Raw genomic sequence first — 16,027 nt, 5'->3', positions numbered from 1 at the left:
TCTTACCTCAGTGGTGGGCAAGTTGTTGGAGAAGATCCTGAGAGGCAGGATTTATGAGCATTTGGAGAGACATAATCTGATTAGGGATAGTCAGCATGGCTTTGTCAAGGGTTGGTCATGCCTTACGAACCTGATTGAATTCTTTGAGGAAGTAACAAAACATATTGATGAAGGAAGAGCAGTGGATGTAGTGTATATGGATTTCAGTAAGGCATTTGATAAGGTTCCCCATGTGAGGCTCATTCAGAAAGTAATGAGGCATTGGATCCAAGGAGACCTTGCTTTGTGGATCCAGAATTCGCTTAACCACAGTTGGTGGTTGTGGATGGTTTATATTCTGCATGGAGGATGGTGACCAGCGGTGATCTGCAGGATTCTGTTCTAGGACTGCTTCTCTTTGTGATTTTTAATAAATGACCTGGATAAAAAAATGGAAGGGTGGGTTAGTAAGTTTGCTGATGATACAAAAGTTAGGGGTGTTGTGCATAGTCTGGAGGGTTGCCAAAGGTTGCAGCAGGACATTAAAAGGATGCAGAACTGGACTGAGAAGTGGCAGATGGAGTTCAACCCAGATAAGTGTAAAGTAGTTCATTTCAGTAGGTCAAATTTGAAGACAGAATGCAATACTGATGGTAAGAGTCTTGACAGTGTGGAGGATCAGTGAGATCTTGTGGTCCATATCCATAGGACACTCAAAGCTGCTGCACAGGTTGACGGTGTTGTTAAGAAGATGCAGGGTGTGTTGGCCTTCATCAACTCTGAGATTGAGTTCAAGAACCATGAAGTAATGTTACAGCTATATAAGACCCCACTTTGAGTACTGTGTTCAGTTCAGGAAGGATGTGAATACCTAGAGAAAGTGCAGAGGAGATTTACAAGGATGTTGCCTGGATTGGGGAGCATGTTTTACGAGAATAGCTTGAGTGAACTCAGCCTTTTTCCCTCAGAGTGACGGAGGATGAGAGATAGCCTGATAGAGGTGAATAAGTTGATGAGAGGCATTGATCGTGTGGATAGCCAGAGGCTTTTTCCTTCAGCTGAAATGGCTAACACGAGGAGGCATAGTTTTAAGGTGCTTGGAGGTAGGTACAAGGGGGATGTCTGTAGTATGTATTTCACACAGAGGGTGGTGGGTGCATGGAATGCACTACCAGCGTAGGTGGTGGAGGCGGAAACAATAGGATCTTTTAAGAGACTCTTAGACAGGTACATAGAGCTCAGCAAAATAGAGGACAATGTGGTAGGGTAATTCTAGGCTATTTCTAGAGAAGATTACATGGTTGGCACAACATTCTGGGCTGAAGGGCCTGTAATATGCTGTAAATTTTCTTTTTATATGTTTCTATGTCAAGGTTTAAAATGGTGCAGGGGAAATTTACTTGACATGTACGAAGGGCTCAGGAAACTAAGTAACTGACATTGTTCTCAGTGAAACAGAGAAAGGGGAGATAGAGGTTTGATTTTAAAAAATGAAAAATATAAGAAAAATGCTTTCAGTTGATCCATAATCAAAGGATGCAAATTTAAGGTGATCAGCAAACATGACTTGAAAGAAAAACACATAATGTTGAAATTCGGATGCAATTTTTGAAGGGACATGACAATTGAATCAGAAGATGGGACGAGTAGAAACCTCAAGGACAATGAGCTGATTAACTTTGTTCCTCCTCTTATGATTCTATGGTTCAGAACATTTCTGCAGCAACTCCACGTTGTCTTCTGCTTAAAAAAATAGAGAACGGTGGATATAAAATATCTCAATTAATGTTAAAATTTTAATTTGTGAGAAACTCTAATCTGAGATGCCAGCTGAGGATTTTATGCCCTTTAAAATAAAATGGAATTCCCTGCGTGTCAAAATCACCAAGTTTTCAGAGACAGGAGATGTTTCACATGGAAAACGAAATAAATCTGGGTAACAGACATGGTGATGATCGCTTGCTAACAGAAAGCACACCGTTATACAATTCACCATTTACCACCCACAGATCTTGGGAAGTGAGGGAGGACTTACTGTGCGGTCTTTTCTAAAGTCACATTTTCAGCATCTCAGTTAACGTCTGAATCGACCTTTCATGTAACTGAGTAAGCATCTGTCGGTAATCAGATTCCACTCTCTCTCTCGTCATACTGATCTTCCTGTATAATATTGCCTCGTGATAGTTCAAAAACTGATGCAGCACATTTGATCAAAGTACCTTATTTTTCCCAGTGGGGTGATTATCGCCGCCGGAATCAACAGCACTAATGATAAATCGGTCAGATGGAGGGTGGGTTTGCCGCTTAGCGAGAGCTTGCTTTATTCTACTGGCGATTTCATACTGGCATAAACTAGAAGATATTCTGAAGCTTTATTCTGATCAGTTACATAACGTTTGAAAATGTATTCTGCTCTAGTCACCGACTGCTGTAGTTGTGAAAGTGCCACACTATATAAAAACAGCACCGTTTCTATGGTTACGTATTATGTTTTATGTCACTTCCTTACATCACAGTATTACTGCTCGCCAAACAGTATATATTATCCAAATCGATTAAACGATAACCCTTAGGATTATGTCACATTTGAAAGGCATTGATAGGACCCTTTCCAAATTTTCTATTTAATCCAACATTTGTAGTTCTCGGATAATAGATTTCAACTAAAACAGGTTAAAGCAAAAGTGAGTCCCACATTGTATGCAAGTAACTCACATGGCTAAATTCCATCGCGCGCTCTACACCCAATTCTTTTGGCTGCAGGAGCTCCAGTTTATATACACATTTTGAACCATTTGTTACTCTACACTCAATAAACTAAGGCAATTCCAGAATCGCAATCTTAATATTAGCAATACTTCCACCGGGAGAGCGCAGCATATCCCGAGAATATTCTGGGTCTGAATATTAACTGCTGTATTATTTCTGCCCCTAGGCATTTGCACTGTTTACGTACCCACAGGTGCAGATCTCACAAATGCATTTTCTCTTCATGGTGTGGGTTGCAGTCGGTGGCGTATGCCCATTCCGTGCGCTCTGTGTTGGTTATAATTCCGGAGGGTATCCAAGGAACCCGCCCAAGTAACAGATAAATTAAGAACACCTCGCCCTGACGGCGCATTACTTCAGCGTGTCACATGACTACCACTATTCTTTATCCGAGATTTAAATTCAGCAGTTCCAACAGGCGTAAGAAAAATCACTAAAATGTGCAGTAAAAAAAAAATTACCTTTTGAGAGAGAATCTGAATGTTAAATTCGGACGTTTAAGATAAAACTTTAGACGCAGAAGGTATTGCAAGGTGCTGCTGAGGGATTTTGAGCAGCTAGGGGCCGAAGTAAAACACAGAGCCAAAAGAGTGATAATCTTTGGATTGTTGTCTGAGCCAGGTGCAAATTGGCACAAGGTTATTAAGATTAGAGTCGTAGAATCAGAGAAAAGCACAGCACGACAACAGGCCCTTTGGCCCATCTAGTCCATGCTGAAACACTTAAACTGCCGAGTGCCATCGACCTGCACCCAGATCACAGACTCATTCCACATTCTCATGACCCTCTGAGTGAACAGGTTTCCCCTCATCTTCCCCTTAAACTTCTCACCTTTCACCCTTAACCCATGACCTCTAGTTGTAGTCCCACACAACCTCAATGGAAGAAAAGCCTATTTATCTATACTCCTCATAATTTTATATGCCTCTATCAAATCTCCTCTCAATCCTCAGATCCAAGGATAAAGTCCTAAACCATTCAATCTTTCCTTCTAACTCAGGCTCTCCAGCCCCACAAACATCCTTGTAAATTTTCCCTGCTGCACTCTTTCAAACTTATTCATGTCTTTCCTGTAGGCAGGTGATCAAAATGCACACAATATTCCAAATTAAACCTCAACACCATCTTACACAACTTCAACGTAACATCCCATCTACTGTACTCAGTACTTTGATTTATGAATGCCAATGTGCCAAAGGCTTTCTTTATGACGCCATCTACCCTTGACTCCACTTTCAATGAATTATGTATCTGTATTCCCAGATCCCTTTGTTCTACCACATTCCTTAGTGTCCCACGGTTTACTGGTTGGTCCTATTGAAGTCCCTTTAGAAAACAGATGAGGGGTAATTCAGAATATGGTGAATCAGTGGAATTCATTGCTACAAGCTGTTGTGGAAGCCAAGTCATTGGGTATATTTACAACGGATGTTAAGAACTTCTTGGTTACTAAGGGAGAAAGCAGGAGAATGGGTTTGAGAGGGAAAATAAATCAAAGTACGAGGTAAGTTTTCTTTAAATTAAATTACATATGTCACCTTATACTGCCCTGAGATTCATTTTCTTGTGGGCATTCACAGTAAATACAAAGAAACACAAGTATCCAGCACATCTTCAAGGAAAGATGTCATCATTAAGGACCCCCGCCACCCAGGTCATGCCTTGTTCTCATTGCTACAATCAGGAAGAAGGTACAGAAGCCAGAAGGCAAATATTCAATGATTCAGGAACAGCTTCTTCCCCTTGCCATACGAATTGTTAATGGACATTGAACCCATGAACATTACCTCACTACTTTTTTATTTCAGTTTTAGCACCACTTATTTAGATAAACTATTTTAAAGATATGTATTTATACTTACTGTAATTCACTGATTTTTTCTATAAATTATGTATTTTATTGTACTGCTGCCGCAAAGGCAACAAATTTCATGACATATGCCTTTGATATTAAATCTGATTCTGGTTCTGAATCAATGAAACAACAAAGATGGACAAACAACTAACATGCAAAAGACAACAAATTGTGCAATTACCACATCATTCTCTGCAATTTCCACCATTTTCAACAAGATCCTATCATGAAATAGATCTTTATGTTTCCCCCTCCCCTCTGCTTTCCTGAAGGATTGCATTCTATGTGATTCCCTTGTCTACTTGTCCCTTCCCACTTATCCTTGCAAGCGGAAGAAGTGTTACACCTGTCCATCACCTCCTCCATCATCCTCATTCAGTGCTCCAAACAGTCGTTCCAAGTGAGACAACATTTCATCCGCAAATCTTTTATTGTATCCGATGTGGCCACCTCTACATTGTAAAACCTGATGTAGACTGGGGGACTGCTTTGTTGAGCACCTTCACTCCATATGCAGCAAGCAGAATTTCCCCGTGGCCAACCATTTTAATTCCAGTCTCCATTCTGACATGACAATCTAGAGCCTACTCTTCTGACTCAATGAGACCACTCTCCGTTTGAAGACGCGGCACCTCACACTCCATATAGGCAGCCTCCAAACTGATGGCATGAACATTGATTTCAATAATTTCCAGTAATTTCTCACCTCCTCCTTCCCTCTGTTTACATTTTCCACTCTGGCTCCCCTTTACATCTTTTCTCCTCACCTGCCTATCACCTCCCTTCAGGTGCCCCTTCTATTTCATTTTCTTCCATTGCCCACCCTCCTCTCCTATCAGATCCCTTCTTCTCCAGCTCTTTATACTTTCCACCTATTACCTCCTACCTGGCTTCACTTATCACCTTTTACATTGTACTCCTTCCCCAGCCCCACCCTTTTATTCTGGCTTCTTCCCCCCTTCCTTTCCGATCCTCAGCCCGAAATGCCAACTGTTTATTCATTTCCATAGATGCTGCCTGACCTGCTGAGTTCCAATAGACAATAGACAGTAGGTGCAGGAGTGGGCCATTCGGCCCTTCTAGCCAGCACCGCCATTCACTGTGATCATGGCTGATCATACACAATCAGTACCCCGTTCCTGCCCTCTCCCCATATCCCTTGACTCCGCTATCTATAAGAGCTCTATCTAACTCTCTCTTGAATGCATCCAGAGACTTGACCTCTACTGCCTTCTGGGGCAGAGCATTCCACATATCCACCACTCTCTGGGTGAAAAAGTTTTTCCGCATCTCAGTTTTAAATGGCCTACCCCTTATTCTTAAACTGTGGCCTCTAGTTCTGGACTCACCCATCAGCGGGAACATGCTTCCTGCCTCCAACATGTCCAATCCCTTAATAATCTTATATGTTTCGATCAGATCCCCTCTCATCCTCCTAAATTCCAGTGTATACAAGCCCAGTTGCTCCAATCTTTCAACATATGACAGTCCCATGAGGAGGCAAAAAAATCTTTACTAGCAAAGAGATCTTTAATTCAAATTAGACTTATTCCTTTTACAATGGACAATCAACTTTTATATAATTGGTTTCAAAAAGGGATTAGATATATAGGAGATTGTTTTGAAGGAGGTATATTAATGTCATTTGATCAATTAAAGAATAAATATAAAGTATCAAATAACACTTTATTTTGTTACTTTCAACTAAGGGCTTATTTAAGAGAAAAATTAGGTCAAACAATGTTATTGCCGAAATCTAATGAAATAGAAATTTTAATTCAAAAAGGAAAGATTAAAAAATTTATATCTTGTATGCATAATTTGATTCAAAAACAGGCAATTAAACAAGGAGTCCATAAGTCAAGACAAAAATGGGAAAGTGATTTGAATATTAAAATTGAAGAAACAAATTGGTCAAGACTATGTCTTGATAGTATGACAAATACAATAAATGTTCGATTAAGATTAGTGCAATATAATTTTTTACATCAATTATATATTACACCACAAAAAATAAATAAATTAAATCCAAATTTATCTGATCAGTGTTTTCGATGTAACCAAGAAACTGGTACTTTTTTACATTCTACATGGTCTTGTTCTAAAATTCAACCTTTTTGGACAAATTTAAAACTTCTACTGGAACAAATTACAGGAACACAACTTCCTCATAATCCAATATTACTCTTACTAGGTGATATTGAAGGGATAAAACCGAAACTCAAACTAAATAAATATCAGAAAGAATTCATAAAAATTGCACTGGCAGTAGCCAAAAAAGCTATTGCAGTTACTTGGAAATCGGATACATACTTAAGTATAGATCATTGGAAATTTATGGCTGTATTCCATTTGAAAAAATTACTTACAATTTAACAGATAAATATGAAACATTTTTGAAAATTTGGTGCCCTTACTTACAAAAGACAGGATTAAATATATAGGTGCTCCGAAGATGAAATAATTGGTTATTTGGGGAAATAAATAAATATATATATTTAAGTTATTACGAACTCCATGGAGCATGTGGGGATCTTCCGATATCCAGTCACTCTTTCTTTTTTTTTCCTTTCTTTCTTTTTTTTTATACATAGGGATGTTGGGGGGGGGAGGGGTTAAGGGGAGGGGGGAAGGGTATATATATTTTTTTCATATATTTTCTTTATTTCTGTAATTATTTGAAAACTCAATAAAAAAAATTATGGATATAACTTATGACAGTCCCGCCATTCCGGGAATTAACCTTGTGAACCTACATTGCACTCCCTCAATAGCAAGAATGTCCTTCCTCAAATTTGGAGGCCAAAACTGCACACAATACTCCAGGTGGGGTCTCACCTGTACAGCTACAGAAGGACATCTTTACTCCTATATTTAATTCCTCTTGTTATAAAGGCCAGCATGCCATTAGCTTTCTTCACCACCTGCTGTACCTGCATGCTTGCTTTCATTGACTGATGTACAAGAACACCTAGATCTCCAGCATTTTGTGTGTGTTGCTCTGGATTTCCAGCATCTGCCAGTTGACGTTACACTGCATATTCTGGGCTTCACAGTGGAGAAAGAAAACATTTTTCTTAGGAAGTCCCTTGGGAGTGAGGATGACTTAGAAATAAATTTTCATGTTTGCCAATAGAGATTTAAGGAGGCACTCAGCATCTGTGATGTACATTTCTTATTATGTTCTTTAACTAATTTAAAGTAATTAACCAAGAGAAACAGAAACTTTAGCCCAGCATTACTTATTTACATCTTTCTATAAAAGATAGTTGACAATTTTAGATCATACGACCATAGGCTGTAGGAACAGAACTAGGCCATTCAGCCCATCAAGTCTTCTCCACCATTTCATCATGGCTGATCAATTTCCCTCTCAACCACATTCTCCTGTCTTCTCCCCATAACCTTTCACACTCTAACTAATCAAGAACCTATTACCTCCACCTTAAATGCACCAGTAACTTGGCCTCCATAGCTGCCTGTGGCAATGAATTCCACAGATTCACCATTCTCTGGTTAAAGAAATTCCTCCTCATCTGTGTTCTAAATGGACCCTCTATTTTGAGGCTGTGTCCTCTGGTCTTATACTCCCCCACCAAAGGAAACATCCTCATCATATCCACTCTATCACAACCTTTCAACATTTGATAGGTTTTAATGAGACCCCCCTGCCCCAACAATCTTCTACGTTCTAGTGAATACAAGCCCAGAGCCTTCAATTGCTGCTCATATCATAACCCTGTCATTCCCAGAATCATTTTGGTGAATCTCCTCTGAACCCTCTCCAATGTCAACACATCCTTTCTTGAATAAGGGTCCCAAAACTGCACGCAATACTCCAATTGATACCTCACCAGTCCTTATATGACTTCAGCATTACATCTTACTTTTATATTTTAGTCCTTTTGAAGTGAATGCTAACATTGCAGTTGCCTTCCTCAGCACCGATTCAACCTGGAAATTAACCTTTAGGGAATCCTGCACGAGGACTCCCAAATCCCTTTGATTTTTGAAAGTCCTCCCTGTTTAGAAAATAGTCTAAGCTTTTATTCCTTTTACCAAAGTGCATGACCGTTTACTTTCTAACACTGTGTTCCATCTGCCACTTCCTTGCCCATTCTCCTAATCTGTCCAAGTCCTTGGGCAGCCTCTCTGCTTCCTCAACACTACCTGCCCTTCTGCCTATCTCCGTAACATCCACAATCATGGCCACAAAACATTCCATTTCATCTCCCTCGTAATTTGCAGGGTGAATTCTATCATATTCCCTAGGGTTCCTTTACCTTAAGCTTCTTAATCAACTCCGGTTCATTACACAATACCCAATCCAGAATGACTGATCCCCTAGTGGGCTCAATAACAAGCTCCTCCAAAAGACCATCTTGCAGGCATTCCACAAATTCTGTCTCTTGAGATCCAGCAGCAACTTGATTTTCCTAATCTGGATGCATATCGAAATCCCCCATGACTAATGTAACATTGCCTTTATGACATGCTTTTTCTATCTCCCACTGTAATTTGTAACCATGCCCTGGCTACTGTTTGGAGGTCAGTAAATAACTTCCAATAGGATTTTCTTACTCCTGCAGTTTCTTAACTTTACCCACAAGGATTCTACATCTTCTGATCCTATGTCACCTACTTCTAATGATTTCATTTCATTTTTTGATTCCATTGTTTGTGCGCCAGGAATCTGGCAGTAATTTCTTGAGTACAGAAAAGCAGTCAAACTCGGAAGTATGGATGCAGCCATTATATGCAGAGTTTAACCCTAGGTTTACAATGACCAATTAGACTCTGATCTGGTATCTCCTTAACTATAGCACTGGAGAGGGAGAGGAGCAGACAACTTGGGAAAACACATAACTGGCGTAGGGAGAAATATGATGCTATTGGGCAGGAACATGGGAGCAGATTTTCTCAGGGAAATGCACAGCAGAAATGTGGCAAATGTTCAGGGAATATGGTGTTCTGCATGGATATGTTCCACTGAGGCTAAGAAAGGATGGTAGGGTAAAATAACCATTGCGTACAAAGTTTGTAGCAAATCTAGTTAAGAAGAACAGAAAAGCTTAAGAAAGGTTCAAGAAACTAAATACTGTTAGAGCTCTAGATAATTAGACTGTTACCAGGAAGGAGCTCAAGAGTGAAATTAAGAGAGCTAGAAGGGGCCATCAGAAGGCCTTGGTGAGCAGGATTAAGGAAAACGTCACCGCATTCTACCAGTATGTGAAGAGCAAATGGAAGAGCTGTGTGAAAATAGGACCAATCAGAAGTGAGAGTAGAAACATGTCCTTGGAGCTGGAGGAGATAGCGGTGGTACTTAATGAATATTTTGCTTCAGTATTCACCAGGGAAAAAGACCTTGGCAATTGTGGGGATGACTTACAACAGATTGAAACGCTTGAGTGTATATATAGACATTAAGAAAGAGGATGTACTGGAGCTTTTGAAAGGTATTAAGTTTGATAAGTCGCTGGGACCAGACAAGATATGCCCCAGGCTACTGTGGGAAGCAAGGTAGGAGATTGCTGAGATTCTGGTGATGATCTTTGCATCATCAATAGGTATGGGAGAAATACCTGAGGATTGGAAGGTTGTAAAAGTTGATCCTTTTTTCAAGAAAGGGAGTAGAAATAACTCAGGAAATTATAGACCATTGAGTCTTACCTCAGTGGTGGGCAAGTTGTTGGAGAAAATCCTGAGAGGCAGGATTTATGAGCATTTGGAGAGACATAATCTGATTAGGAATAGTCAGCATGGCCTTGTCAAGGACAGTTCGTGCCTTACGAGCCTGATTGAGTTTTTTTGAGGATGTAACAAAACATATGGATGAAGGTAGAGCAGTGGATGTACTGTATACGGATTTCAGTAAGGCATTTGATAAGGTTCCCCATGTGAGGCTCATTCAGAAAGTAATGAGGCATTGGATCCAAGGAGAACTTGCTTTGTGGATCCAGAATTGGTTTGACTACAGAAGGTGGTTGTAGATGGTCTGTGTACTGCATGGAAGACGGCGACCAGTGGTGATCCTCTTTGTGATTTTATAAATGACCTGGATGAGGAAATAGAAAGTTAGGGTTAGTAAGTTTGCTGATGATACAAAAGTCGGAGGGTGTTGTAGATAGTCTGGAGGGTCATCAGTGGTTACAGCGGGACATTGATAGGACGCAGAACTGGGCTGAGAAGTGGCAGATAGTGTTCAACCCAGATAAGTGTGAAGTGGTTCATTTTAGCAGGTCCAATTTGCAGACATAATATATTATTAATGGTAAGACTCTTGGCAGTGTGCAGCATCAGTGAGATCTTTGTGTACGTGTCCATAGGACACTCAAAGCTGCTACGCTGGTTGACAGTGTTGTTAAGAATGTGTAGGGTGTGTTGGCCTTCATCAACCATGGGACTGAGTTCAAGAGTCGAGAGGTAATGTTACAGCTATTTAAGAACTTATTTAGACCCTACTTGGAATACTGTGTTCAGTTCTGGTCATGTCACTACAGGAAGGATGTGGATACTATAGAGAGAGTACAGAGAAGATTTACAAGGATGTGGCCTGGATTGGAAAGCATGTCTTATGAGAATAGGTCGAGTGAACTCGGCCTTTTCTCCTTGGAGCGATGGAGGATGATAGAAGTGTATAAGATGATGAGAGGCATTGATTGTGTGGATAGCCAGAGGCTTTTTTCCCACAGCTGAAATGGCTAACACAAAGGGGCATAATTTTATGGTGCTTACAGTAAGTACAAGGGGGATGTCAGAGGTAAGTTTTCACACAGAGAGTGGTGATGTGTGGAATGCACTGCCAGCGAAGATGGTAGAGGCAGATACAATAGGGTCTTATAAGAGACTCTTAGATAGGTACATGGACTTAGAAAAATAGAGGGCTATGCAGCAGGTAAATTCTAGGCAGCTTCTGGAGTAGGTTACATGGTCAGCACAACAAGGCTGAAGGGCCTGCAATGTGCTGTAAATTTTCTATGTTTCTATCTTTGGACTGTGGGAAGAATCCGGAGCACCTGAAGGAAATACACGGAGGACGTACAAACTCCTTACAGCAGACGTGGAATTGAACTCTGAACTCCGACCGTCTGAGCTGTAATAGTGTTGTACTAACCACTATGTTACCGTGGTGCCATTTATGAACTTTTCCTGCAGTGAAAGTCATAAATTTTGTATTAGGAGGTGATGTAAACAAATTTTGAATAGCATGCTAGCAATATTAACTGCTAAGCATCAACCTCAGGCTGAAGAAATTAATTTCAGATGTGAATTATAATTCTTTAAATATTTCAAAGTTTTATATCAGCTTAAAACAAAAAAAACACTTTGAAAGACAGATATTGCTACTTCCTTAATCTCATACACACTTTCCAGTTTTTATTCTCATACTTTTAAAATGTCGAAATAGTGTGTCTCTTGCTACTTGGCTTAGCATGTGTGAAAATTCTTCAACGTGACTAACTGCTCAGTCTGTTTCATGCTATCTATTTTGCTGAATGTCAGACATCCGTAGAGTTGCTTGACAGCACATATTGTTAGAAAAGACTCTTCCCACAACGGAGATCAATAAATATTTGCAAGGTTTCATAACAGTCATGAATAGCATCATTTAATGGTTCTCATCAGAATCCATGCCACTGCTTCTGACAAGTACTGTTTGACTACTGAGACACAAGCGGAGAAAAAAGCACTTTTACTATCTCATTTTTCTAAACACTTGTTAAGTTGGCCTTCCTCATCTGGCATATGCTGTAATTTCTGCTTCCTCTGAATACAGTCCATGCATGGCAAGCTGTGCAGGTGAGGTTAAGTAACTGCCTAAATATCTGGAAAATATGCAATAGCCCATTTTGACACATAAAGTTCTCAGTATTAGGAAAAATGTGCCGTGTTGGTTCACTAATTTAAGGATGTCAAAATGTTGGAAGCAGTGCAGAACATTTACCAAACTTATATGTTGATAATGACAAGTTGTCTAATGAGGAAAAAAGCTGTGCAAGTTGTGCAGGAGTTTTAGGGAATAAATTTACATGAATATGCAGAAAATGCTTCCTAATGTGGGAGAACTTAGATACAAGTCAGTGGGAAAAAAGTGGGTCAAAATAGATGGAATGAAAATATTCTCTCAGAGGACTGAGTGGCTTTGGAAGTTTCTTTCTCAAAGTAGGGTGGAAGTAGAGTGTAGGAATATTTTATGGATGGCATGGGCACATTTTTCATAAGCAGTTGAAGAGACTGAAAAGTACACAGATAAGTTTAGTCACATCCACCAATTTTCTTACCACAAAATAGAACAATATTGAAAGGCAAAGGAGCCGTTTGAAACCTTCATGTCTTGTCGGGAGTGAGCCATTACTTGAAGTAGCAAGTGAGAGAGTGACATCGTGCAGGGCAGGAGCCATTTAAAAGCTGCAAGTCTCATCAGGAGTGAGTCATTGTTTGAAGCAGCAAGTGAGAAACTGACATCATGCAGGGCAGGAGCTGTTTAAAAAGTGCAAGATTCGTCAGGAGTGAGTCATTGTTTGAAGTAGTGTGTGAGAGAGTGACATATTGCAGGATGGGAGCCGTTTGAAAAATGCAAGTCTCATTAGGAAAGAGTCTTATTTGAGCCAATTAAAAGAAAGTAGGTGAAAGCAGAGCGGCCATTGTTGGAGTGGGGCACTGTTTAGACTGGCCCAGCTTTGGCTGAACAGGTTTCTGCGAGAACAGGCCTGGTCAAGCACAGATTCATTAGTAAGGTTTTTTTTCCTGTTAGGAAATAGACAGTACTCTGAGAATGGGTCCAGATTTTGTTGTATGTTCCTTAAGTGAGAATTGGGATCGTTAGGAGACCTCTGGTCTCCCTGATAACTACATCTGCACAAAGTGACATCTGCAGCTTTACAGAGACTGTGTTAAGAAACTGCAACTGCAGCTGCTGCTGAATGTCCTTTGACTCATACAGAAGAACAAGGAGGTGATAGATAGGAGCTACAGGAAGGTAATCACCCCTAAGTTGCAGGAGGCAGGTATCTGGGTGACTGACAGCAGAGGGAAAGGGAATAAGCAGCATGTGCAGAGTACACTTATTGTCATTTTCCTTAATAATATGTATACCGCTTTGCATACTGTTGGGAGGGTGAACGACCTACCAGAGAGAAGCCACAGTAGCAGGTCTCTAGCACTGAATCTGGCTCTGTACAGTACAGTAGTGAAAGGAGATTCTGTGGATGTGAAAAAGACACCCGGATGGTAATTTGTCTCCCAGGTGCCAGGGTCAGGAATGTCTCAGATTGGGTCAACAATACTCCAAAGGGAAAGGGTGCGCAGCTGGAAGTCACAGTACATATTGGTAGCAACAAGACAGGTAGGAAATGGGAGGAGATCCTGAAGAGATAGTATAGGGTGTTAGGTAGAAAGGTTAAGCGCAGGGCCTCTAGGGTAGCAATCTTTGGATTGTTGCCTGTGCCACACATCAATGAGGGTAGGAATAGGATATTTTGGCAAATGAATATGTGGCTGGGGAATTGGTGCAGGAAGCAGGGTTTCAGATTTCTAGATCATTGGAATCTTTTTCTGGGGAAGGTATGAACTGTACAAAAAGGTTGGGTTACCACCGAACTGGGGGTGGGGGTGGGGGTCAAAATCCTTGCAGGCAGGTTTGCAAGAGCTGTTGGAAGGGTTTCAACCACTTTGGCAGGGGAATGGTAACCGGGGTGATTGGGCTGAGGATGGGGCAGATGGTATACAAGTTGTCAGGGTCCGGTCCGGTCCGGTCCGGAATCCGTGTTCCGGGTCTCGATCCATTCCGAGGACTCTGGACTCCGGGTCCTGCAATTGTCCCTCCTGTCACCTGTGATCTAGTTAGGACCCTCCTGGCTCAAGGAGACACACCTGTAACTCATTGAGCTGCAGGTGTTTATAAGGGGCCTTAGGACTGGGACCAGATGGGGGGTCGTTTTCTTCTGTTTCTCCACTGGCTCTGAACTCGTCTCTGCATTCTGTTATCCTGCCCGGGGTCAGATCTACTCTTCATCACGCTTCTCTGCCCTGTACCAGTACTGCCAGGTTGGTCCGCTCCCCCACCTTTCTTCCCATGTGCTGGTCCCACTTCTCTGCTCGTTTGTTTTGTTCGTCTGGCCGTTCCCGATTTTCCCGTTATCATGACTGTTGTGTTGGTCACTGCTGCCCTGCAGTGGTTCTGCCTGTTCTGATCCCTTGCCTCTGTCGGGTAGGCCCGGCCGGTTTGCTGCTGCCCGGTGGGGGTTCTGCCCCATCCTCCTCTTCTGCCTGAACCCTGGGATTGTGCCCCGCACCTGCCTAGGGGTTTGTGTCGTGCCTAGGCCTCCGGTGTTTCCACCTGGGAGGCGACCCTACCCTGGATATATGTGGCTTGCCCAGGGAGGGCTCTCCGCCAGCCTATCGCCACCTAGACCTGCCTGCCTACTTGAACCCTGGGAGCCTGTCTACCTAAACTCGAACTCCAGGAGCCCGCTCTGCTCTGCCAGCCTGAACTCCGGGAGCCCGCTCCGCTCTGCCTGCCTGTCACTCTATCGACCTGAACCCCAGCTCTACCCTCAAATGCCATGGCATCCCCATCCTGTCCTCCCCCAGTACTTCAGTGTCTGCATCCTGCGTTTGGGTCCATCCGGCCCCATTCCTGACAGAACAACCACCCCACGCATGGACCCAGCGGCACAGGCACTGGAGGCTAGCTCTTGTTACTCTGGGGTCCTCTCTGCTCTGGATATTCCCCCCCCCCCACCCTCCCATACTGTCCCTGGCCCTCCAGCCCTGTTTTGGTAGCCAGGAAGCTCCCTTGGTGGTGGGGGGTAGGGTACTGTCAGGGTCCGGTCCGTAATCCGCGTTCTGGGTCTTGATCCGGTCCGAGGGCTCCGGACTCCGGGTCCTGCAATTGTCCCTCCTGTCACCCATGATCTAGTTAGGACCCTCCTGGCTCAAGAAGACACACCTGTAAATCATTGAGCTGCAGGTGTTTATAAGGGGCATTGGGACTGGGACCAGGCGGGTGGTTGTTTTGTTCTGTTTCCCGTTTCTCCGCCGGCTCCGAACTCTTCTCTGCATTCTGTTATCCTGCCCAGGCTCAGATCTACTCTTCATCATGCTTCTCTGCCCCGTACCAGTACTGCCAGGTTGGTCCTCTCCCCCACCTTTCTTCCCATGCGCTGGTCCCGCTTCTCCGCTTTGTTTTGTTTGTGCAGTCGCGCTGTCTGCCGGCCGTTCCTGATTTTCCCGTTATCATGACTGTTGTGTTGGTCACCCTAGACCTATGCCCGTTCCTACCCCTTGCCTCCGTCGGGCAGATCCGGCTGATCCGCTGCGGCCCGGCGATGGTTCTGCCCATTCCTACCCCTTGCCTCCGTCGGGCAGGTCCAGCCAACCTGCTGCTGCCCAGCGGTGGTTCTGCCCCCTCCTCCTCTTCCG

At 42.5% G+C, this 16,027-nt stretch overlaps 1 protein-coding gene across 1 annotated transcript in view; it reads right to left on the bottom strand.

Annotated features, from left to right (window-relative positions):
* The window catches only part of LOC132396872 (stabilizer of axonemal microtubules 2-like), an 81,999-nt gene extending 78,949 nt beyond the window's left edge, over positions 1–3,050 (bottom strand). Inside the window, exon 1 of the mRNA XM_059974889.1 lies at positions 2,936–3,050. Within this exon, the coding sequence (XP_059830872.1) occupies positions 2,936–2,973 (38 nt within the window). The 5' untranslated portion in view covers positions 2,974–3,050. The remainder of the gene's footprint in view (positions 1–2,935) is intronic.
* Between the last annotated feature and the right edge of the window lie 12,977 nt (positions 3,051–16,027).

The sequence above is a fragment of the Hypanus sabinus genome, chromosome 7 (assembly GCF_030144855.1).
Source record: "Hypanus sabinus isolate sHypSab1 chromosome 7, sHypSab1.hap1, whole genome shotgun sequence".
In the NCBI taxonomy this organism is placed as follows: Eukaryota; Metazoa; Chordata; class Chondrichthyes; order Myliobatiformes; family Dasyatidae; genus Hypanus; species Hypanus sabinus.
The sequence above is the reverse complement of the archived record's forward strand: the minus strand, read 5'-3'. Positions and strand labels throughout refer to the sequence as shown.